Source organism: Crocodylus porosus, unplaced genomic scaffold (genome assembly GCF_001723895.1).
Source record: "Crocodylus porosus isolate Cpor-Errol unplaced genomic scaffold, CroPor_comp1, whole genome shotgun sequence".
Classification (NCBI taxonomy): Eukaryota; Metazoa; Chordata; order Crocodylia; family Crocodylidae; genus Crocodylus; species Crocodylus porosus.
In genome coordinates, this window is record NW_017728947.1 from 52,523,665 (window position 1) to 52,548,518 (window position 24,854).

The following is a 24,854-nucleotide window of genomic DNA, read 5'->3' on the forward strand; positions in this document are numbered from 1 at the left end:
CAGTTTGCTGCGGTCGCGGCGCTTCAGGTCCCGCCAGCGCTTCTTGAGGTCCTCGACGGCTCGCGGGCAGGCGGCCACGGGGTTCACCTTGTGCCGGATCAACTCCCACACGCGCCGCTTCTGGCCCGGCGACGCGCGGCCCGGGCCGGCCGCGAACAGCAGCTGCTCGTGCTTCAGCACCTGCTCGATCAGCACCTCTGTCTCCGCCTCGTTGAAATTCGCCTTGCGCCGCTTCGGCGAGTCCTCGGCCATCCTCCGCCCGCCGGCCCCGGCCCCGGCCCCGGCCCCGGCCCCGGCCCCGGCCGCGAAGACCGCGCATGAGAGGAAAAGACGCGCAAGCGCCGCGCACGCGCCCCGCACCCCGCGTGTTGACATTGGGAGGGGGAGGTGCAAGCCCCACCCCCCGTAGGCCCCGCCCCGGGCCAGGGCTGCGGCCGCGCTCCGTGACCCCGCCCCCTTCCATTTGGCGCCCCGCGCTGCAGGCCCCGCCCCCTCCCGGCGTCCTCCCGCGTGTCCCCGCGCCTAGTGCTCGCCCGCTCCGCCCCCCCGGGAATGGCGGCTGCGCTGGAGCTGGTGCTGCGGGAGGAGGTGGCGCCCGGCGCCTTGGTGCACTGGCTCAAGCACGACCCCGGGCGGCGCCCGGCCGAGGTACCGCGAGTCCCGGGGAGGGGGCGCCGGCCCCGCCCGGGAGCCCCCCTCCCGCCCAAGGCCGCGGCAAGATCCTGAGTCCACCCCCGGCGGGGCCGAGCTAGGGGGAGACGGCGCCCGCCCCGCCACTGCGTTGACACTTCCCGTGAGGCGGGAGGCCGCCTCGGCCCGCTGGGGCTGTGGGCGTTGGGCGTTGCGGCGGCAGGGAAGAGGCGGGCCCGGGTCCGTCTCCCCCTCCCGCCTCTCCTCACATGAAGCCTGGCTCGGGATTGTAGTCGTCTGCTGCGAGAGTGGGGCCCAGCGCCAGCCTCGTGGGAGTTGTGGGGTTATTATAGTCCTTGCCGCCCCCTCGCAGCAATTCACAGCTGCAGTTTGGGAGTCAGTGGTGGCAATGGTTGTCAGCGCTGGCACCCTGCGGGGTGTGTGGGTGCGGGTGAGCTGTGTTTCAGTAACACCACCTATCAAAGGGGTGGTTTGACCTCTTGGTAGCAGCTCAGACTGTCTCCCTTATTATGTAATGTAGATGAGGAGTATCCCCAACTTCATGGGTCTTAATAACTGGAAGAGGCTGCTGCCTGACCTGTAGAAGTTGATCGGTTGTCCCTCTATTGAGCCCATTTTGCTGAGGGGGAAGCTAAGGAGCTGAAAGAGTACTTGTTTTGCTCCAGGCCACGTGGCAACTTGCATCTGAGCTAACAGAGCCCAGGTCTCCTGATTTTCCAGTCTTGTGCATTATTTCTCCCAAACGTAACAGTAGAGCAGGGCAAGTGAGTTTGCTGTTAGTTTGAAGTCAGGCAGAAGGCAGGTCACAGCGGGGCACCTTAGTTACAAGCTCTTGTCTGCCAGTAGGACAGTGGAGAGAGCAAATGGCTTTCTTTTTTATCTGAGATGAGTCCAAGTTTGGTGTAGTTGGCCACTGAAGTTTGTTTCTGCTCTCAAACGGTCCTTCCCTACCCCCACAGCCTGTGCCCGTAGCAGAACAAATACGTCAAGCAAAGGAAGACTGTTGTTCCTCCACCTTCTTAAGAAAGCTTTCCTTAAATACAGACTGTCTGTTCTCCTCTGAATATGTTGCTTTCTGCTTCGCATGGGGAGGAACCACAAAGCTTTTCCCTTTTGAATAGGATCTAAGGGGAGAGCGCAAGTACAGTGGCTCTGACATTAGTAAGAATATGAATGGCTGCCCCAGGAAGTTCTGGCATTTTTGTTACAAACTTTGCCTGCTTCTTTTGTGAGGAAAACAAATGATATCTACTGAAAGACCAGCAGAATCTTTGTCCTCATTGCATGAAAGAATTTAGGTTATATTTTAGTAATGTATAACAAAAATGTTCCTGACACTATTCTTAGATAATTTACAGGTGTTATGCTTTTTAGTTAAAGTTTAAAAGATGTTAAAGCTACGTTTTTAATTAGTTTTATTGATTGCAAGCTTTCTGCATCACAAACCCTATAGCAATCCGTATTTTCACTTCTGTGGTTAGTATAATTCCACTGAAATATAATCATGTAAATGTATGTATCGGACAAAGTAGAATCTCAGATTGGTGTACAAATGTTCATTCTTATAGCACCCCTCTGAGGAAACAAGTGGTATTAGCAGAACGCTGGGGCACAAAAAATTACCAACCATATGCATTATGAATTAATTTTGGCTATCAGTGTCTAGTGCTTTACATAAGATGCCTAAAAAAGGCCTTATTTCTAAGTGTGGATCATCTGTAGCGCTCTTATGCTAGTGGGGACATTTGAATAAAATAGGCTCTGCTGATCTGCAGTAGGGCAGCCAGAAATAGAGTGGATGCTTTTGTTTATCTCGCCCAAAGTAGACTGAGGACTAGCTGTCGGATCTGGGAATAGAATCAAGAACTCATGAATCTCGGTGGCTTGCTCTGACTATTAAACATTCTTCTTGGAGCTAAAAGTGTTAAAAAACCCCTAATTACTTTTAATTCATTACAGCAATTTGAAAGAGAAAAAATGTGATAACCTTTAGTTTTGGGTATTTTTCATTAATGCTTTGTCCTCTTTTCTTGCAGGAGAACCATATCCATGAAAAGCTGGTATCTCTTAGTTTGCCTCAGAAAGACTTTGTGCCTTTCTTCTTGAATTTTTTAAGGGAGCAAACCGGTCAGATCCTGACCAACGGGCCTTCCACCCCTGCAAAAACACCAAATTCCAAGGCCCTTGGAAACTCTGCTGGCCGTGGGAGCCAAAGGACAGGCTCAGAAAGGAGGTCAGGAAACACAACAGGGTCAAGCAGCAGCCGAATGCAGCTCTTTACCCAAAAAGGCTCTGCTAACTCCTGTTCCCCAGATACCAGCTTTCCCCCTTCAGCTGTGTCAGGTGGCGCTCCTGCATTTACTGGATCAAACCTGTCAAGCCCCAGCAGTGATTTCCCCAGTGTGGTCTCCAGTGTGAGCCCAAGCTTTGGTTGCAGCCCTGTATTTAACCACAGTGAGAGGCGCTCAGCCCAGAAGGCCAACCTGGGGAGCTTTTTTGTGGCCACGCCAGAAGTTCAGCCAGCAAGGCGAGGCAGAAGAAAGGGCAACAGTTCCGCCAGTACCTCTGGCCGACAGGTGGCTCGGGATCTTGGGCGATGTCTTGCTGATGAGGAGGATGGGAAGAGTGATAATACGTCATGGAGTGGAGGGAGGAAGAAGCGCAGTGAAGTGTTGGGTGTCTCTGCCAGTTCCCCACCTGATCAGCTGAACCTCAACAACTTGGAGGAGTTCCCACCCATGTGCGCTTCTTCTGGCTTCACAAAGTAAGAGCATCATTATTAACTGTTGGTGTATTTAGAAAAATAGGACAGGCTGTTTTCTGGGAGAGCTGAGATGATTGTCATCAACAATTAAATACAAAGGATGCCATATCTGAAAATCAGGCCTCTGGAGTGTTTCACTTTTGAAAATACTAGGTGTCTGTAACGTATAGGTGTCTGACACTTGGAGACCTTTATCTTGGGAAAACATCTTCAGGTTAATTCCTGGGATTTAGGGTTTCATTAGGAGGAGGAGGGATGATCTCTGCAAAATGGGTTTGCCTAGTAGGGTTTGCTGAATTTTTGATACAAACAATAAGTTCCGAGTAGAGATGCACTGATGTATTGGTCCATAGTAGATTGGCACTGATAAAAGGAAAATTGACGTGTTCGGCAGTCGGCTTTTTTTGGCCAGTATAGCCAATAATGTCTGATAAATGCTGTGTGCTTGTGTGCAGACACATGCATGTACATGGCCAGGAGTGTAGCCTGGCAGCTTGAAGAGCAGCATCTGGCTGGTAAGTCTGGGAGAGTGGGGGGGAAGGAGCATGGGGGTGTGGATCGAGGCTCCCAGAGTGAGCGAGGGAATGGGGCAGGAGCAGGAACTAACCAGCTTAGATGGGGCATGAGACATAACTGGAAGACCCGTCTGGGGGAAGTGGGGGGCAACTCCCAGCCATTGGGCACACCTGTGGGGGAAGCATGGGGGGGTATATGCCCCCCCAGATTCATGTGCAGGGCAATGGTGGGCTGCCTGCTGTGGGCTTAGGGCCAGGGCCTGCGTCAGCTTCTTCCCAGTGGGTGGGCTGGGCCAGGGCTGCATTTGGGGTGGGTAGTGCCACTGGGTGGGGAGTTATGGGGGTGGGGTGGGTCTATGGTGAATTTTGGAGTAGCCATAGCCCACCCCATAGCCACCTCTCCCAGTGCCACCTGCCATGCCCCTCCTCGCCCGGATCTGCCTGCTGGGAAGCAGCTAGTACAGCCTCTGGCCCCATGTTGGCAGTGGGCAGCCTACCCTTGCCCCATGTACAAATCCAGGGGGTACATTTTCTCTGTTCCTCCCCTGGGGGTATCCACAGTGGCCAGGAGCTGCACCCCCCAGATAAGCCTCCTGCAGCTCTGTCCTGTACTGGCTGGGCAGCGCCTGTCCTTGCCTCATACCTTCCCTCACTGTGGAGCCTCAATCTGCCACCCCCCCCCACACACACACCCCTTCACCACCACAGATTTACCAGCTGGATGCTGGTCTTCAAGCTGCCGGGCTGCATACTGGTCATTGGATTGGTATTGGCCGATATGGCTGGTTAATAATCATCCATCAGAATTGGCCAAAAAATCTTTTATCGGTTGTACCCCTAGTTTCAAGCTATTCAGACAGTGACTGATATGAAAAGTGTGAAGACCGATCAAATATAAGTATGAAACAGCAGTGCTAAGTAGTCTCAATAGGTCTGTGGCAGCTAATGTACATCAGGCAGCATATTCATTCTAGAAAAGAGAAGTAAGGTAGAAAGCAATAAATTTATCCTTGTATTTCTGCTATGTTTTGAAAGAGAGTGTTATATAAATCTTGGTGTCGAGCCTTTTCCCAAAGCCTTGCTGTAATTTATCTTATGCTGCACATCCACCTCATGAGTGTAGGTAAACGCTGTTTTATGAGAACATTAAACTGAGGCATGAAAAAGTTAGTAGTTGCTCAGATACACCCCAGAGAATTTATGCACAGAAAAACTCAAAATTATGTAAAATTAATTACATTTTTTTACATTGCATCTTATATCCTTAATATTTGTGCCAAAAACCCCATCTCTGTGTGTGGGGGCCCCCCGATGCATGTCTGTCCCACCCCTCCCTCTCCATGGTGAACAACCCCACTGCCAGTGGCATCAGCAGGCAGCGGGCGCTCGGAGTGCTCATGGCTGCAGCAGGCAGTCACCCAACAGTGCACAGCTCTGGCTGAGTCCTGAGGGCTGCAGTGGCAGTATGGAGCCAGCCCAGCCCTGCCCATTGGCACACACCTTCGGACCAGACTGGGCTGGCTCCATGCAAGCACACGGGGCTTGTGGTGGGAGCTGCACACCATCAGGCCAGATGGGCTCTGAGTCTCCACGTGGGGCGTCCAGTACTTCAGTGGGTAGTCGCATGTGGGGACAGGTAGTCAGGTGCTCTAGGACCACGTGGGCGCCATGCCTTCATGTTCAGCTTCCTGCTGGAGTGCTGGAAGCCCCACATTGAGGCATGGAGGCAGGCTGGCCCGGCCCAATGGCCTGTGGCTCCTACCTGCAGTGCTGCAAACTCCACGTGCTAGCACAGAGCCTGCCTGGTCTGGCTTGAAGGCACATGCCAGCAGGCTGGGCTGGGCTGGGCGGGCTCCATGCTGCCACATGCCACTCCTGGGACTCAGTCCCATATGCTACTGGGAGTGCTCTGCCTGCCACAGCCATGAGCACCCCAAGGGCCCACCTGTTGCTGCTTGCAGATGTGTGACAAGGGGTCCCATGCCTACCCACAATCTCCACACGCACACACCCCCCTTGCTGCAGGCAGGAGCTCCCCTCCCTACTGACCAGATGTCCAGTGGCTTGCCACCATGCTTGGTGCCTTCATATGGGGCTCCCAGCTGGAGTGCCGGGAGCTCCGTGAAGGCACAGAGTCTGCCTGGGTTAAATTATGCAAAATTATGCAACCATGTGGGGTCATACGCTTTATGTGCAATATTGCGCAGGCACAGAATTGCATATTTCCCCTGGGTGTACATAATACAAAGCAGGTAAGACCTCAGGAGCCCTGACTCCCACTACCCAATTTGACTCCTTGGTCACATTTGCATGAATGTTTTAGGATGTTTTAGAAACAGATGAGGCCTCTGAAACTTGGCATATCCTAATTTATGAGTCTGATGATTTGTTTGGGCTGAACTGTTGATAAGCTCAGTGATAATATTTATCATCTGCTTTCCACTACAGTGGTTATAGTTAGTTATTTTTATATCAGCATGGTGAAGTAGCAGGAAGTACATCATATTTTAACAGGACCATTATAATACTTGTTTGCTGGATACCCACTCTATCATTAATTGGGATAAAATCGATGACTGCTAGATGAAGTTACAAATATGCTCCATTTTGTTTTTCTCCTTCCTTGTCAATTTTATGCTGGCATCAAAATCGTGGAAGTCTCATGGATTTGATTCCGTACTTTGATTCTTATACTTTATTTAAATGGAAGCCTCTTTTTTTAATTCTTTCAGCAAAAGTAAGCCATCAAGACGAATTAACCCCACTCCAGTGAGTACTGAGCGCCCACTCTCCAAACCCAAGATGTGCTTCACTTCTACACCAGTCAGCCAATCTCCAGCTGCTCGGTTTCCACCTGGAGCAAGTCATGAAGCCTTTGTGACTATTCAGGAAGGAAACGTTGCTTCCACTGGAGGGAGCAGCCTTCAAGAGGAGAGAGAGATGCTGAAGAAAGAACGGTACAAGCATGGGTCGTGACAGATTTGCTAGCTCTCATTTGCATAGATGTTGCTAATATGGAAGGCTGAGCAGAATAAAAAGTGTCCAAAGCAGGCTGCAGTTGTTAAAGCAAAAATTGATGTAAAAGTGAATGTTGCAGTTACACCTCATTGCCTCCATAAAGGTTTTGTGCTCCAAATTATGTGCCCTCAGGCATGTCTGTGATCCCATTGTCTTCCAGTGCAAGTCTACTGAAAGCCAATTGTTTTACACAGGTATAACAGGGAGTCTTGTGTTAGGGCAGTGTGATTGCATATGTGAAAGCAAGGGCCTAAATTGCCTTGTAGCAACTTAATTAATTTTGGTAATATGTGAGAAGCGTGACTTGGGATTTGCAAGTCAGGCATACAAAAAGCAATTCTTTCTTTTACAAACCAAATAAATTAAGTTTGGAGTTTTGGAACAAAGTGGAAGGACTTTCTACTGGAAGGAGGAAAGTGAAAGGATTTTCTAGCATGCACTGAGTAATGATGTGACAGTTGGTTCCTAGTTCTGTTTCTCTTATGATTTGCTGTGTGATGCTTACCTTTACTGAGGCACAGTAAGGTGGAACATAGTAATATTCCCTGGGGTGGGGTGTTTGGAGGATTAATGCTTCCAAGTTTTGTTCGAAAAGCCATTATTTACAGGAGTTTAAAAAAACCCATCAGCATTCTGCATAAACTGAGTTGGCAGACTCCTTAGGGAGGGGTATACCTGAACAGCTACCTAATGTATCAGATGGTGTCCCATCTCCCCCTTACCTTCCCCATTCTTCTTTTTAGATTGCAGATGCAGTAGGATCCTATTATAAGGACTGATTTGTCCTTTTTGGTTTTTTTAATTGAAAGGATGATTGCATGTGGATCCATGAAATATGGGACTTTTCCAAGGCAAACATACAGAAATGTTCATTTTGAATGGATGGAATGAGTCTGATTGGACATCTAGAGTGAAATTTTGGGCCTAGTGAGGTTAATTGGGTAAGAATGTCTTCCTTGAGGGCCAAACCTTTTTCCCATTTAACTTTTCAGTCTACTTAAGTCCCGGATTCGGCTCATAATAGTGAAACAGATCTGTCAAGTTTTGAGTATGTGTGAGTTCAGGAAACTTGACTTGATAGCAGCTTCCAGCCCTTTAGTTCTCTGACTGGCTGTAATTTACCTTTCTATTTAGGTTTTGGACTTAAAATATGGTCTAAAAGTCTGACCTTGAATTGGTCTTTAAAGCCTTCTTAAAATCTCTTTGAGGCTGGTTACTACAACTGAAATGCTAGTAAACAATAACAAACAAAGAAAATGAAATTCACACCCTAGGTAAATGACTAAAGTGCAACTGAATGGAATTAAATGTATTTAATTTAGGCCCGAATTTGGTTAGATCATTGTCTTTGCTGGAAGATAGCTTTTTAGAAAGTAATTTGCACCTCTGGGTATGAGGTCCTTGCAGTAGCTAGTGCAGGATAATAGAGAAATGCCACTGAAATGCACCTAATCCAGTTCCTCAGCATTTTCTCAGTGTGTCCTTTAGTGTGTGGGCTAAATGGACTTTGAGATGGGGTAATGAATTATACTCTTTCAGGTGTGAATGTTCCATTTCCTTCTAAGATGGTAGTCAGATATTTAATTTCTGTTATTTTCTTTAGACATCTTGACTTTTTGTGAGCTGTTCTGAATGTTGTTGCACTTTGAACAGAAGTTTTGGTGAACCGTTCACATTGATATGGATGCCTTCTTCCTGAGTGGCAACAGCAAATTTAGAAACTAGCATGGTGTGCAAATAATTCATTCCTTAGAGCTTTGACTACCTTGCATTTATCAGTTTACATTTCACCTGCCATTGCATTCCCAGTTCATCTGGTAGTTATCCCCTTAGATTTGTCACGACTTATCTGCAATTCTGCTGCCATAGGCAATGCATAGGGGGGCGTGTGCTCCCCCTCAGAGTGGCCACCACTGGCTTCTGCGGGCAGTCACCATCCTGCGCCCCCCACACCCTGCTGCTGACGTAGCTGCCAGCGGCTGCGGGTAGTCCCTGCCTGCCATTCACCCCCTCCGCCCCTTGCCACTGACACTGCCTGCAGGCAGTCCCCTCTCAGCCCACCCTCGCTGTCGACATCACTGCAGCTGCGTGTGGGTGGTCTCCACTCACTGCCACCGCACCGCCACTGCCTGCAGGTGGTTGCCTCTTGTCTTAAGAATGTGATACCCTTTGTAAATATTAAGGAGCTTAGCTTCAAATAATTTGGTAGGTATTGTCCCCATTTTGGAAGATAGGAGGCTTTACCACAAAGAGATTGAATAACTGGATTTAGATGACTTGCTGAATCAATGGCAGAATTGGAATTGGATGCAGTTTCTGTTGACTTCCAGTTCTATGCTTTAACTCGGTGTTTCCCAACCAGCGTGTCGTCAGAAATTAACAGGTGTACCGCAGATTTTTGCCATGGCAATGATTTACAACAGGTATGGGGATGGGGAATGCCTTAAAAGGTGTGCTGCGGAAAAATTGTTATTAACGCAAGTGTGCCTTGGCCTGGAAGAAGTTTGAATACACTGTCTTAACTATAAGAGTCTTTGCTCATTAGATAGGAGATTAATTTATTCAGCAATTTGACCCCTTACCCTGTATGGAAACTCATTTATATTCTGTAAATGACACAATCAGTTTATACAGGTATCCCATAAAACCAGATCTTTCTGTCTAGATTCTTGTGATGTCATTCCAAGTTCCTTTGTATTTGTTGGCTTTGACTTTCAGATGCAAGTTGCTGCACCAGGCTTCTTCTCCTGCAGGCCTGTCTCTGGAGCCCAGCACTCCTACCAAACTTAGCTACACTCGAAGTGCAAGCCTCCCTCCTGAGGGCCATCTGATGACCTGTCCACATCTCAGTAAGGTCTCCTGCAAAAAGCAACTAGATCAGCTGGCCTTGCTTTATTCATCTTGTATAGCAGGTGAAGAACTATGGAATGAGGAGACTGACTTTTCTGTGTTCCTTCAGTTTGAGTCTGTCTGGAGAAATGAATTTGTGTAATGTCATCTTCACATTATTGTTTAGAGTCCATTACAGGTTTAATGCAAAGGGGTGCCACTTAGAGAGCAAAAACACAAGACATCCATTCATTCCTTCTCAGGCAAAAGCCTAGGAAAAAAGATGGGCCTTACACAGTTCTTTGAATCTCAAGTTACTGTGGTGTAATTGTGGAAAGAAGTTCCAGAACTAAAGATTTCTTTTCAGATAGTACTAACTAAGATGCTGTGTTATAGATAATTTGAAAAATCGTATGGCTTACTGTTGGGTAGAATGGAGGTACTAAGTTTACCCAGACAACATGCATGCTATGCCTGTGTAGTGGGACTAGGGCAGTGAGGAGGTTTTCAGCTGATCCTTTCATATATCAGCCACTATTGGATGCTTGAGGTTTGGTTAGCCATCTCTCGGCTTATTGAAACAGGCCAGTGCTGAGTGTTTAGTTGTTATCTCATGTGTTCTCTTCCAGAAAACCTGGTTCCGAATATTTTCCTGGAGCTCTTTTTTGTTCTGCAACTGCTGACTTCCAAGGGAATATCTGCAGACGATGGAGAGAGTGATTTGGAATTTAATCAAGGATGTAAAGGTCAGCAACAGTTTTGACTGGATAGGTTGATTTCTGCAACACTAATGGGGTACATAGCACGTCACTTTTAACTTAGGAGTTCCTCTCAGGGGAGTTAGTGGCTGGAAATCATTACCACTGAAGTCTTCTGAGGCTTACATGCAGTGAGTTGTTACACTCTGTATCACTCAGTGTGACACACCAACTCATCAGTGAACAAATACATAACTGAAGCTTGGTTGCTACCCAGAAGCCAATACCTACCTTTAGTCATTGTACAAACCTCTTTCTCATACTTGGTGGGTGGGGCGGAGAGGGAATCTCAGTATCGGGTGAAGGGAGTATGTTGCTTTACAATTATAGTGTGGGTCCCAAAACATAAGTAAAAGTGGACTGTGGCTTCCCAGCAAATGAGCTTGACATCTTTGCCGTAAATGAATGCATAGAAGTTTTATAATCCATCCTCGCTGTCTTAAAAGGCAGGCTATGTCAGCTTACTGCTACTGTACCAGAGTCCCCCTGTTTATCTCTCAAATTAGATTTTCAGTGAGAAGTGATTCACCAAATTTCTTCCTCATTCACTTTATCCAAGCCAGAATTACCCCGAGAATTACTACGAGTCTAAAGCCAGATTCCACAAGGACACAGATGCACTGGGACCCGTCAGTATCTATGGGATTTGTGTGCATGCATTTTCTGGCAAATCTGGACAGTACTTGTATACAGTTTGTTTTCTAGTTAAGATAGGCAGAGAATTGCTTCCAGCTAAGACTAGCTCGTAATACTTTAGTTAAGAAAACGCTTCTTGTTTTGCATCTTACCCATATATCCAAAGCCCCATTCTTGACAAGGTTATGTGCACTTCAGCTGCTGGATAGAGGATCCTGATGGTTAGTTATATTTGCTCTAGTTTTAGGCCTCAGTTGGCAAATTCAGGATATAGGCCCACTGATATGCCCGTCCTGTTTCAAACCAGTTTAGATTGGAGTTTTCTTTTTGCTGAAGAGGGAATATGTTGGATTCTTTTGTGGTTGGTGCTGCTGCAGCAGAACACATTTGTCTTGGAAGGGCGTCCGTTTGCAAACCCCTCTATATGCTTAACTTCCTTTAGTATCACTGGAAATACCATGACTTGTAAGAATGACCTTTGAAAGGAGCCTTTTATCTTAGGTTGATACTTGTCTAAAAATATATAAATTAGCTGAGAGAGAAAGAGAGGATGTGAACATATATTACAATTACAGCCATCTGGAATTATACCAATATAAGCTGTTTTGACATAATTTGTCTGCATGAATGTATAGCAAGGGTGGGCAATTATTTTGGGTGGAGAGCCACTTACCTAGTTTTGGTGAGCTGTTGAGAGCCCCATGGGTAGCCCCACCCCTTGACAGGTGCCCTGCCCCCTTGTCACCAACTTGGGACCAATGTCTCAGGGCCAGCACTAGTGGGGCTCAAAGCGGGGTGCAGGCTGGCAGGGGTCTGTTGAGCCAGGCTGGGTTGCACCGGCAGGGAGAGGGGGGATCTGGCCCAGCTCCATAGAGCCCCTTCTGGCTGGGACCCCATGCTCCTGCCACCCTGCTTTGGGCCCCGCCAGCATTGGCCCCAGGACACCAGTGTCGGCCCTGTGCTCCCGCTGGCTCCCACGCCTGCTCACTCCCAGTGCCCCCCAGCCCCACAGTACAGGCTGGAGGGCAGCATGCAGCCCTGACCTCCTGCTCCCCAGCAGGGAAGGAGCTGGTGCTGAACGTGAGGGGAAAAGCATCCCCTTGCCTGCCCCGTGCCAGTGCTCCCTGCTGTAGCCACTCACAGCCTGTGTGGGGCTGTCTTTAGCAGGCACAGGCAGCCCCTCGTGGTCTGCAAACAGCTGCTGCAGGGAGCACTGGCCATGGGGCAGGTGAGGGGACGCTTTTCCCCCCGCACTCAGCACCAGCCTGTAACCCGTCCCTGCTGCCAGACTGGGCCCTTGCCCATGCTGGACGGTGTTTGCTGCTGCTGCCTGCCTGGAGCTCGCCCACTGGGCAGCCCAGAGATGGCAGTGGCAAATGCTGCCTGGCATGGCAAGCAGGGGGCCCACAGCTGCTGCCGCCATGCGCAGCCCTGACAGGCGAGCCTGGAGCCGGTGCGGGGCCCAGGGTGGCAGCAGGGGCGGGTTACAAGCTGGTGCAGAATGCAGGGGAAAAGCATCCCCACGCTGCAGCCTCTCACAGCCTGCATGGGGCTGCCTGTGCCTGCTCAGGACAGCCCCACGTGGGCTGCGAGCAGCTGCATCAGGGAGCACTGGCCACGGGACAGGGGAAGGAGCCCAGGGAAAAGCTGAGCGTGGGAGAAAGGCGGCCCCTCGCCTGCCCCATGGCCAGCACTCCCTGCTGCAGCTGCTTACAGCTCATGTGGGGCTGCCTGTGCCTGCTCAAGGCAGCCCCACGCAGGCTGTGAGTGGCTGCAGCAGGGAGCACTGGCCACAGGGTGGGGGAAAGGCTGTTTTTCCCTCCTGCTCAGCTTTTCCCAGGGCCACTTCCCTGCGCTTTCCCTGCCTGGGGTCCTCCCCTACCCCCCGCTTCCCCCTCCCCCCTTACCTGAGGTTCTGGGGCGGGAGCAGTCACATGGTCCCAGGCCAGAAGGGGGTGGAGGAGTGTCAGGCAGGCCCTGCTGTTGTGGGAGCCTGCTGGGGCTTTCCCTGGGTCCTACTGCCCCTGCCTCCTGTCATTTTTTACAGGAACCAAGGGCAGATCAATATTAATTTTCTAAATTTTTTAGGGGCCCCACTGGCAGGATAAAACAGCCTTGCAGGCCATATTTTTCCCGCCCCTGATGTACAGTGATGTAAGGGGAGCAAATAAGATTTCATTCAGTGTTAGTTGAGTGATTTAGCTCACTGAAGTCCTGTAGTTCTTTAGCAAGTACATTGTAACAGCTGGGACACTTCTTAGCATCAATTTCTTGTTCCCTTGTAAAGCAGTTGAAAGTCCACAGTCAGAGAGTCTGAATCTCTGACCCAGGAGTTATGGCACTCGTCTGGGAGATTCAGCCTTGAGTTTTTGTTTCGTCTCCTAAGTGGAGATCCTGGTTTTCTCCGTTTAAAAATCACACATCTCTGATAAAACCCCCCATATTCATGCTTTTCTGTGATTAAAATGAAACGCCACTATATATATATATAGGTATCTGTTGAACACAACAGTTTATTGATATATTTACAATGTTAAGGCAATTTGGAAGTCTCCCAGTGCCTCAATGATTAAAATAAAATAAATTCTAAAAACCTGTATATTTTGGCATTTGGGTTTTTTTTGGTTTTTTTTTTGTCATGGAAAATCAGAGCTCCCCCTGCCACCTTCACTCATTAGGACATGGGTCCCCAGATCCCTGCCCCCCTCCCCCCCACTGCTTTGTGGTGCTGAGCAGCCCTGATATGCCAATGCTGTGCCCATGCTGTTGCCCCTCATTCCTGACTCTCAACCCCCTGGTCTTACCAGTGCCTCTCAGTCCCAACCCATAGCCCCCGCCCCCCATCCCTGCTGGTGCTGAGCCCTGCCAGTGCCCTTCACTCCTGACCCACAGGCCCTGCCCTGCTGGATGGGGTATCCAGCTATCAGGGCTATGGGACCAGGGCCCACAGCCCCCTGTCCTCAGCAACACGCAAGTCCTGGCTCCCACAGCCAGAGTTGTGCAGAGCCCAGCTCCCCTACCCCTGTGGGTGGCATGGCTGAAGCAGAGCCTGTCGTGGCAGGAGGGGAGAATGCAATCTGCCCACTTCAGGTTCGGGGCTCCCTGCACAGCTGTCTTCCTCCTGGGGGCCTCTGCTGCCTAGCGGGCAGGATCCAGTGCAGCAGGGCAGGGAAGATCAGTGCTGCCACCAGGAGCCCTATGCTGCTATGGTGAGGCACCCCCTGCTCTCCTGGCAGCAGTGGGGGCTGGGTTGTGGAGGCCTCCAGGGGAAGAGCAGCAGTGTGGGGACCCCCAAACCTGCAGTGGGCAGCCTGCATCTGTCCCCACCCTGAGCACGAATCTGGGGGACATGTGCCTCCCCGCCTCCAGTACCCTGCCATGTGTGCAGCAGTGGAGAGCTGGCTCCCCAGATGAGCTGCTTGTGGCTCCATCCCACTTCTTACTCGGGCTCTGTAGCTACACATTCCCACCCCAGGCCCCATGCACTGCCCTGGCTGGGGAGTGACCCTGCCCAACTCCCTCCCTCACTGTGACAGCCAGCCCCACCCCCCCTTCCCTGTTTACTGGAGGGAGCTATGGAAGCTGATCTCCATGCTGCCTGGCTACCATGTACATGCATGTGCATGTGCACAGGTGCATGTGGCGCTCCGTGCCTGATCGCCCTCCTCCCACTGTCCCCAGGTCCAAGCAGTTCCCTTGCAGGCTGGAACTTTGCCAGTGTGCAAGGGGAAACTTATAGTTTCCTGCATTCTTTTCCTTTATAGGGGCAAATCTATAATTTTTCCATTAAAAGGAGAAAATCCATGTTTTTCTCCTTAAAAAGGGAGAATCCAAATCTTTCTGTGGCAAACAAAACCCAGATCCCTGCTCGTAAGACTAGGTTTTGAAGCTGAGTTTGTCACATCCCATATGAGTGCCCTAACCATCATGCTTGGTTATTCTGGGCTGGGGGCTTCTCTTGTTTTTTTTCAGGAAGCTTGGACTGGGCCTGGTTTCACCCTGATCTAGAATGGAAGAAATTTTAAATCCACCAATTTTCAGTGTTGGAAAACTGTTTCCTATCCAGTTCTCTTAAGGAGCTGGCATTTACTCTCTGATCTAGGGGTTGATTATTCATGGTTAACTATGAAAACTGTAACCTTGTCTAGTGAGAACACTGATAGTTATACAGGCTAAAGTAATGGCACTCAATATTGGTTTTCAGGGCAAGCTGCAGCTAACTGCCATGCATCAGGGGAAAGGATTTCTTCTTGATCCAAAATAGTACAATTAGCTGACTCTTTATACTGGGGTTACCTTGGGTGTCTTTCTCTGATGTGTCAAGTCATGTGGACCGTAGGAAGAAGTACTACACTGGACTGGATGTACTAATGATCTGGTTGAGCATGGCAGTTTCTACTTCCTTCCAAGTTAACTGTGTTATTTGGCTTGTGAATCTTTCCCCCACGGTGGTAAATGTTGTTCGCCTGGTGTCTTTTCAGGTGCAGTAGAGAGGCAACATTTTTGTAATGTGCACAACTGTGTCTATTTTGCTGTGCAGGTCTTGGATCGTCAGTATGAGTAAGTTGAACCTTTTTCTTCCTTTGTGCATAGGGGTGGGTACATGCGTATAAAAGACTGAGAAAGGTATTTGTGGGTTTCAGGAGGGGCAGTCTTATAACCTTTTCAGTTTAGGGGCATGAGGCCAAGTCATTCTCCTGATCTTATGCTGAGTTGGTGACCTGGAAAACTAGGATTTTCCTTTGTGCTTATACTTGTGCCTAGTGGAGATGTTACAAAATGATGCATTCAAAATGTAGTTAAAATTTGGTGAAAGTGTTCTGTTTCAGATTTCATTGCAACTGGGGAAGACTCTGAGGTCCCTTTCCTCATGTAACTGATATTTGCAGTGGGCCCTGCTGATGCCAGTTGGATCCAGATGCCAGTTGTGCAGTGGTTAAAAGTGATGTTTGAGAAGAAAGTGTGAACTTAAAGATTTGGTTTCTCAAAGTTATTTGTGTGTGTATGTATGTGGTCTCTTGGCAGAGTTATTTCCCACTTAGAGAAGGGGACCTTGAAACTCTTGGCTGAGAACGAGCGGATTGCAACCTTTTCCCCTTGCCTGCACGAGAGGCTGAGGCAGGCTTATGAAAGCAGCACAGCCAAGGTAAAAACTGAAGACCCCACAGGAATTTAAATGTGTGGAATCGAGGAGTTACAATAATCTAATGTTTTTCTTTATTCTCTCTTTGTTGTTGTCTTTACTGATTAACAGCCTATCTTCACCCTGCTGGGGGTCACTTCTTGCTTACTATTAAGACAATGCAAAAAAACACGTTTCTCCATTCATATTGGGTCTGTGGATTGTTAGGACTAATGATCTGTAGCCAGAAGTCCCTGTATTAACTAACTTGTGTTGGTTTGGCAGTGAGATCTTGACCTCACTTGACTTAGTTAAAAAATTAACCTTGACTTCCAGAATGTCACTATCAGACTCTTGCCTATGGTTAATCTGGAGGTAGGAATCCCAATGTAGTGGATTGGGATTTGAAACTTTCCCACTCAGTCTCAGACTTATCACACTTCAAGCAAACCATTGAATCTGCTTTAGATTTCATCTTGCCCTCTGTTTAAAACTTGGAGTAGTGCTTCCTTTCCCCACATCAGTGTTGCGTGAATAAAAGGCATGGATGCTTGTGAAATACTTGGGGGATGAGGAATGTAGAAGAAATCTAGATAGAGAGGTAAAATCTATGGCATCTTTCAGAAGAGGTGAAGGTATTGGATCAAGTGGGAACTGCCAGCTGTTAGTCCTGCCATCCCACAAGTCCTGTGTTGAGCTTATATGCCTTAAATGATTGAGTCCATGGCTTTATTTCCTCTCCCCAGGGCATATTAATTGCCAATTCCATTCTCGTAGGAAAGTTCTTTCAAAAGCAATATGAAATGGCTTTTTGTACCAGTGTTTTCACACCAGAATTTAGCATTTCCCAACCATTAATGATTAAGCATTTAAATCACCCAACTATGGTAATATCTGATTTCACATTAGTTTAATTTTGCCTGTCCAGCTGTTGAACTGTACATCAAATCAGGGAATTGTATTTTGCTAATGAATGGTTTTATATATTCAACAGGTTTCTCTCCTGCTGCCTTCATCTGTACAATCTGTTTCTTTCCAGCCAGAAACTGATAATCGCTCTAATTTTCCCAGTGACAGGGCATTTCATATTTTTAAGAAGCAAAGGTGAGCATTGTCCAATTAATGGTTTTGTTTTGGGGCAAAATCTGTTCGTGGTCATTAATAGTAAACTCTGTGGCCATATCCAGACGAGTGCAGCTATGTGGTATGTGGGACTGCAGATGCATCTGTGGCACCACATACTGCACATTTAGATGTTTTCCATGCTGCAAGGCTGCGCTGCCCATAGGTGTGCTGCTTCACTTTTTTTTTCCCCATGGGTTTTTTTGACCTCTGGATATCTAGGGGTCAGAAAAGCCTGTGGGGGGAAAAAAAGGCAGAGCAGCACATGCATGAGCAGCAGCGCTGCTCAAAAGTAGAGCCAGGTTACCCGGAGCCGTGCTTTGGCTGCTGGTCAGGCTCCGCGTGGCAGAATCGCCACTGCTGCAGCTCCGGGGGGCCTCCAGGACCCCAGGTAAGGCTGCTGAGGCCAGTCCAGTGCTGGCCCCAGGCCCCCTATTCCACCTAGGGTAACTTGCCACATGCCAAAGTACGTGCACATGGCATTGGTGTTCCCCAGGGACAAGTAGTGGTGGCACAAGGTGCACCACCGCTGCTTGTCCCTGGGGAACCAAATGTCCACATTCATTTGGACGTGGCATCTAACTAATACTATACATTTGCAGCAGTGTGGGCAAAAGACTTCATGATTTTTAGCTCTAAAAACAGGCCCCCACTATTTGAATCAGTCTGGGGGTTGAGGACCTTAACTCAGTTTAAGAATGGAAACCACTGTATAAGTAACAGAACAGCATGCCACAAGATGGATTCATTTCTGCCTTTTGGGGTTAATGATAAATTTCATAGACATTAGGGCTGGAAGGGACCTCACAAGATCATTGGGTCCAGCCCCCTGCCCAAGGGGCAAGAAGTCTGCTGGGATCAAATGATCCCAGCAAGATTAGCATCCAAGTGTATTTTGATTCTTTTCCAGATTCCTTTTGGTCTTTCCCATGTTGGAATGAGATGGTGAAGAAGGATCTTCTGTTTCTTTGGGTTTTTCCTTTCTTCTAGAATTGGTTTCATATCGTTTCTATTCACTTTTGTCTGCTGGCAGACTCGCAACACATCTTCCTTCTGTTTTGTATCCCCCAGCTTTGTCTGATAATGGGAGGTGGGGCTATTTTGATAATTTTATCTAAACTCAGGGAGAGCAAACAAGAACACCTGTCAGTAATGGAGTGCAGAATAAAAACAATTGTATCAAATCAGTAATCTCAGTGGCAATTAACACTGCTACAGGGTAGTAGAATACATGGGGACTTTTGTCTGACTTCAGTGTAGTTTGAAGTTTAGGAGAAGTCTTGTGCCATATTGGCTGGGCATCCAGTTACAGTTTGTTCAGAAACTGGAGGCCAAGGAGTTGACCCATCTCTATCTTTTGCTCACTAGGGACATCTTCTATGAGTTGCTGCGTGAATGGGAAGATAACCATGAAAAACCAGCTTGGGATTTTGAAAGAGTCCTGGGCAACAAGATCAGGTAAGAATCTGGTGATTCAGCTAGCCAAGAGTTCAGTGATTGCATATAACTTGCGTAAAAAACAGACCAGATTTGCAGCATGCGTCTGTATGCCATATTCACTTGCATACCTTGTACACCTTTCCCCAAAAATCAGCCCTCCGAATTTGGGGTGCATGTCTTAAGCAGAGAAGCCGGTCTTCCTTTGCTGGAATAGGAGGAGAAAAGGAGAGTACCTGTAGACAGTGTGCTCTACTTGCTCCCAAAATGGCTGCCACTTCTCTGGCCTCAGCAAGGAGAAGAGGTAGACTCCTTTGTTAATTGTCTGAGGCCTGTCCTTGTTGCTGTCCTACCATATCAGGAAGTTCCTCACCCAGGCTGTCTCCTAGCGTGCCACACTTTCTGGGTACTCTTATGTTTCCAGGAGGACCTGCTCTTTTATAGTCCGCCATAACTCTGGAAAAATATATTTTTGTATGTTTTTCCTTCCAGAAACAGATTGAGTGTCTTATTTGGGGGCCTGTGGTACACGAGAAAATATGGTAGATGTGTGCTGCCCATAGAGCCTATTGATCCCAGCTCCTAATTTTCTCTGTTGCTCCAATCAGCCTTTTCTTCAAATCTTCTGCTCAGCCTCCTTGCTTGTTGGGAGCTGTTAATCTTTGAATGGACTCACCTTCATATTAAGGATGTTGGCTAACACATTACAGAACAATGAGCTGTACCTGAACCATTTGATTATTCCTGCTAGGGATGTGAATGGGTTAAATGATTAATCGTTTAACTGATAAGTGTAGTGATAAGCGGTTATAGTTTAGTGGTGCTTGTTTAGCAGGGGCTGGGGTCAAGGAGCAGTCTGGCAGGGAAGGGCGGAAAGGAAGCCACACATGCCCCAGATGGTGGCAAGGAAGGTGGAGGGGAGGGTGGGAAGGAGGAATAGTGGGGAGGGGATTAGTACCTATAGTTAGGCTTTGGTCCCTGGTGCGGTTACTTCCAGCCTCCCTGCTTCCTGCCACTAACAACTCAGGCTCCAAGTAGGCCCCTCTCACCTGCCCCAGAGCCAGGGCTGCTTGAGGCATGCAGTGGAGATGCTGCACCAGGGTCTGCATGGTTTAGCAGAGTGGGCAGTTATTTGGGCCCAAGGGCCACTTAGGGAGTTTTGGTGAGTTGTTGCAGGCTGAGTCATTTCCCTTCCCTTCACCCCTCCCCAACAGCTCACCAAAGCTCCCTTAGTGGCTGACCTCCATGCTGGCCTGGGTGGGTGGGACAAGGCGGCTGGTGAGTAGGGACTGCGATGGGTGGGGCTGGGTTGGAGGCTTGGATCATGGGGCTGTGACAGTGTGGGGCCAGATCTTGGGGCAGAGATGTGATCTGTTCCCTGCATGCCCCTGTAACATATGCTGGTTCCACAGGCAGGGGCATGCGGGGAGTGGGTAGTTAATTGTGGCTCTGCCCTGGGCCCCAGCCTGTGCTGTCACCACCCCACAATCGCAGCCCCAGCCCCACTTGCCCATCCTGCTCTCAGATGCCACTCCCTGCTGGCCCATGGCCCTATCCCAGCCATGTACCCTGCCCACACAGGTCCCACCCCCAGTGGTGGGTGTGGGGCAGATGGTCCCATGTGCCCAGTCAGCAGGGTTAGGTCCAGTGGCTGCAGCAGCTGGAAGAAGCCACTGCTGCCTGGAAGTGGAGTCCAGCAGCCAAACTGCCCCAGCCCCACAGTGCACCTGGGGGTGTCCGTACCAGCCACACGTGCCGTGGTCTGGGCTGCCCCCTGTGTCTGGGCCAGGCAGGAAAGAGGGACCCAATGCAGTCCAGACAGAATCCCTTGGTGGGCCAGCAGGAAGGGATTAAGTGATTCACAGCACGGTAATAATTGGGTACTAGTTCACCCTCCTCTCCTCGCTTTTCCCTCCCTTCTGCCTACCCTGGGGTTGCTATAACAGGTAGTTGTGTTTAACCATTGTAATTACAGCAAGTTAAATGAATATTTTTAAAATTGGTACTTGCATCCCAAATTCCTGCTGTAAACTTACCAACTGCTCATTCCTAAATAGTCTGTCTTTGCACTAGAGAGTAAGACCCATTTAACCTGTGCATGTGTTTTTATACAACTGGACCTACATAACACAATTAATAATCTCTGAACATGTAGAGAGCTTGTTATTTCACAGTAGTTCTGATACATTAGTTCTGAGAAGAATTTGAGCTTGGGTATTGCTGGGAAGCACAATGCTTCTGTATTGGGACTGCAAAAAAGAAAATAGTACTTTTAAAGAATATTCATCTTTGAAAAGTGACTGTAAAATGGCTGCTGTGTTTGCTTCTGTTTTTTATTCTCAGTGGGTGCATCTACACATGCCATTAAGGCAAAATGAGAAACTCCAGCACAGTTCACACTGGAGTTAGTTGTTCCCAGGTGCAGCATCTACACGTGTGCCCAGGACTGCAGCAATTTGAGCTGGAGCAGAGCAGCCCCAGGCTGGTGGAAGGTCCAGGGGGTCAGCTCCAGGCTCCAGATGGCAGCATCAGGCAACAGAGGGTCTGGCTGGGGCACAAGGGTGCTGAAGTACAGGGCCAGGTGGCAGGCAACCCCTGCACTTTAGCACCCTTATGTCTCCTCCAGCTCCTGTCTCAGACCACATGTGTTTCATCACACGTAGTTACTAACATTAACTGTCAGGGACGTTAACTAACTCTGCCATAGGATAGTACCATCAGGGACAGTGCTATTGTACAACAGTTAGTTAATATACTGTGCCCCAGTTTCAACGCACGTGTAGACTGTGATGCTTTACTGCAGAGCTAATTAGTCAACTCAGTAAAGTGCATGTGTAGATGCACCCGGTAATTTCAATATTACACCTGTTCAATTTAAAAGCATGAACATGGCTTGTCTAACTGCTACTCTAACAAAAAATGTCTGAAATGGATTCCTCTTGCATGTTTTGCACAGGTGCCATCAACGAGAGAGACTAATTCTGTAGTTGGTACTTGGATAATGGCTTTGTTTATGAGAATGGGCATAGAGTCTAGCCTTCCTCTTGCATAACTATACTGGCTCTTTACTAATAGAAAATCTGCTTAAAAAATTATTTTTGTGTCTCTAACCAACAGAGATGCTGCTTCAGATGTACAAAGCATGAACTAGATTATAAATAAGACCTCACTTATTTCTACAAGTTCACTTTCCAAAGTAGAGTGGCACCAGAGGGTGTTTTTTATAAAGAGCTCCCTGTTAGGCTTTTACTGTAGTTGAATATAGACACTGTTTGACTGGTTCTTTGATATCAAAGTTTGTTTTTTGTTTGTTTTTGTTTTGTTTTGTGTTTTTTTAACAGAGCTATGATGGCTCACCTTACAGCAACTTGTAATCACAGCCATTTTGCCAGACTCTTTCAAAAACAGCTTATCCAGGTAAATAAATAACTTCTTGTGTTTTCCATATAGAAAGCAATTTTGCTGACCTTCAGTAAAATGTGAGGTAACATCTACATATTTCTGTTATTCTGAGAAGAATGGGGTGGAGAAATCTCCCACCCGTGATCTTTCCAAGTTAGAATTAAGGACGCTGGGAACATAGGAATCTGTGGATAAAAAGGCCTTCAGTCTCAGGCTATGTGGCACTTCTTAGCAGCACTAAAAATAAAAAACACGTATATTTGAAAAAATTAAAAACGGTCTGGATGATCTTCAGGTCTACCTCAATTTACATTTTCTTGAGGTCTACCTCAATTTACATTTTCGCTGACTGGCTTTTTTGCATATGTAGTAGTGTCTGGCTGCTTTACTATTCCATCCAGGAAGAGCACAGACCAACTGCAGACGCTTCCTCAGCCCAACCTGAAAGCTTGGAAAGGAGAATTTTTCCAACTATTTGAGTTGGTGTAATAAAAGATATTGGATTTACCCAAAGAACCTTGTCTGCCTTTGTCCTTAGACCACCATGGCTACAACCTATACCTTTGAATAGTCTTGACACACTTATTTATGATTATGTGCCTTAGTGGAATTAATTGGTTTTTTTTAAATCTTTGTATGGATACAGTGGCCCTGACTTATTTTTTTAAACTGCATATTCTCCAAAAGGATACACAGCGATACTTATGAAGCATTGTTCTATTTGTGTGTGTTTTTGTCAGGTATAGTTCAAAATAATAAGATTGCTGTAACCAACAGAAAATAGGCACAAATAGTTCTGCTTTGATTGTTTGTGCTGTTTCTTTGCATGGTTTCTGCTGCCCTTCTTTCTAGAAGTCTCCTTTAATACAGTACAGTAAAGAGAAGCACCTTTCAATTTTAAAAATTTAATAGTTGGCAGGGAGAGCTGTTCAGTACTAGAACCAGAAACCCCTTGTAATGCATATTATAAAATCAAACCAGTTGCAAGTTGCTGTGCCTTTTGGAGGGTATTTTCCAAAGAGACCAGGGATTTAGATGTCCACATAGGAATTAGGTGCGTCTCATTCCCCTTAGTCTCCTTTGAATGTATAATGTAGTTCTAATTTAAAAAATTGCTGTATAAAAATATTGTCATCTTTCTTTGCCATTTGTCCTACTGCGTATCCATGCTGATACCTATCAGTCTTCCTGAGGGAGAATAAGGCTTACTGCTCTGCCTCTATTTGCTCTGTAGAGCCCATACAGTTAAAAAAAAAAACAAAAACAAAAAAAACCCAAAAAACCCAGAATCTATTCCAGCATTGACAGAACTGGTTAACGAAGCTGCAGGTACAAGGCTGGATTTCACCCTCACTCACATCTGTGCATTCCTGTTGAAGACTATAGGGTTTCACTATTCCACTACAATACAGTTTGAAAGCAAAATAGCTTACATGTAACAATGAGGAACAGATGTAAATAACTTGAGTTTGACCTCCCTAATCTCTGGTTTGAGATGCAAAAGGAACTTGGGCTCAAGAATATTCAGGGTTTGCAGTCATAAAATGATTCAGCCTTCATAAGATGACTACTATTTGATTTGGTATTGTTAAGACCCCTATCAGTGTTAACCTAACTATACCATATTTTAAGGTGTTTGTTTTTAGTGGGGTACTATGCTTTGAAGTTGTGTTTTTGTTGTCAAGGTCTCTGGCTAATTTTAAGGACTTGAAGCCTTCTTTCTTTGTATTTTGAGCAGTAGTTCTGTGTATGTATAAGTCCCTGCAAATTCTTCTCATCTTTGTAACACTGAATAACCCTACAGTTTTTAGTTGGGTCCAGGTGGTAGATGACAATTCTTCTCCTTGACTGCCAGGCCAAACATAGAACATTGAAACAGAGTTGTTTATGTAGATGATATAACTATGCTTGGTAATGTTCTTTCTGAGTGGAAAGAGGTTCTAATACCTTAGGTTTAATGTGTGGGGTCTGAATTTCCAGTCTCAGGACACCTAGGCTGGAAGAGACTGAGAGGGTAGCATATTTTGAGAAAAAGGAAGCTTGTATGCTTTAGCCTATGCTGGCCCTCTGGCTGAGGGAGGCCATATTTCACAGCTCATAGGCAGCTGAATCCAATCCTTTACAGTGTATTGAAGGTTCCTACCCCAAAAGGCCTTTCATGGAGAGAAGTGATTGTGTGGGACAAATTATTTCTTTCATCTGGGATGCCTTATGAATTTCCTCCCTCCCTCCTCTTTACCCTCCTGAAGATGTGTAAAGGTCCCGTTGGTGGTGGCACAAGCTGGGGAGACACCCCAGACCAGGACGTCCTTAATATGTTGGGCTGTGATGATCTGAGTCGGCTGAAGAGGCTGCAGGAGAGATTTGTCGCTCCTCAGAGCATCAGAGGGCCTTGCCCACCCCCTTCCTTCCCAGGGTGCCAGCAGTTCTTCAGGGACTTCATCCTCAGCGCAGGAAGGTTAGCTACTTGTCACTGCTTCTGCCTCTGCTAAGTTGTGGGGTGGTTAGCTAAACTCATTGGCTTGTTTCAGTTGGGGGAACTAATTTGGAGACTGGTCTTGAAATGCCAACCCTGTGGGACATTGAAGCCAAAGCATGAG

The 24,854-nt window shown here is 47.6% G+C and overlaps 1 protein-coding gene across 3 annotated transcripts in view; it reads left to right on the forward strand.

Annotated features, from left to right (window-relative positions):
* The first annotated feature begins 528 nt into the window (after window positions 1-528).
* Window positions 529-24,854, forward strand: part of CDAN1 (codanin 1) — a 59,084-nt gene continuing 34,758 nt past the window's right edge. Inside the window, exons 1-11 of one of the 3 annotated variants that reach the window (XM_019551345.1) lie at window positions 529-648; window positions 2,688-3,415; window positions 6,663-6,887; window positions 9,667-9,860; window positions 10,407-10,523; window positions 15,653-15,731; window positions 16,197-16,317; window positions 17,288-17,397; window positions 18,784-18,873; window positions 22,194-22,269; window positions 24,504-24,712. In XM_019551345.1, coding sequence (XP_019406890.1) covers window positions 553-648; window positions 2,688-3,415; window positions 6,663-6,887; window positions 9,667-9,860; window positions 10,407-10,523; window positions 15,653-15,731; window positions 16,197-16,317; window positions 17,288-17,397; window positions 18,784-18,873; window positions 22,194-22,269; window positions 24,504-24,712 — 2,045 coding nt within the window. In that variant the 5' untranslated portion in view covers window positions 529-552. Of the gene's footprint in view, window positions 649-941; window positions 1,082-2,687; window positions 3,416-6,662; window positions 6,888-9,666; window positions 9,861-10,406; window positions 10,524-15,652; window positions 15,732-16,196; window positions 16,318-17,287; window positions 17,398-18,783; window positions 18,874-22,193; window positions 22,270-24,503; window positions 24,713-24,854 lie in introns of those variants that run through there. The other 2 variants (XM_019551346.1, XM_019551347.1) reach the window with 2 other exon arrangements.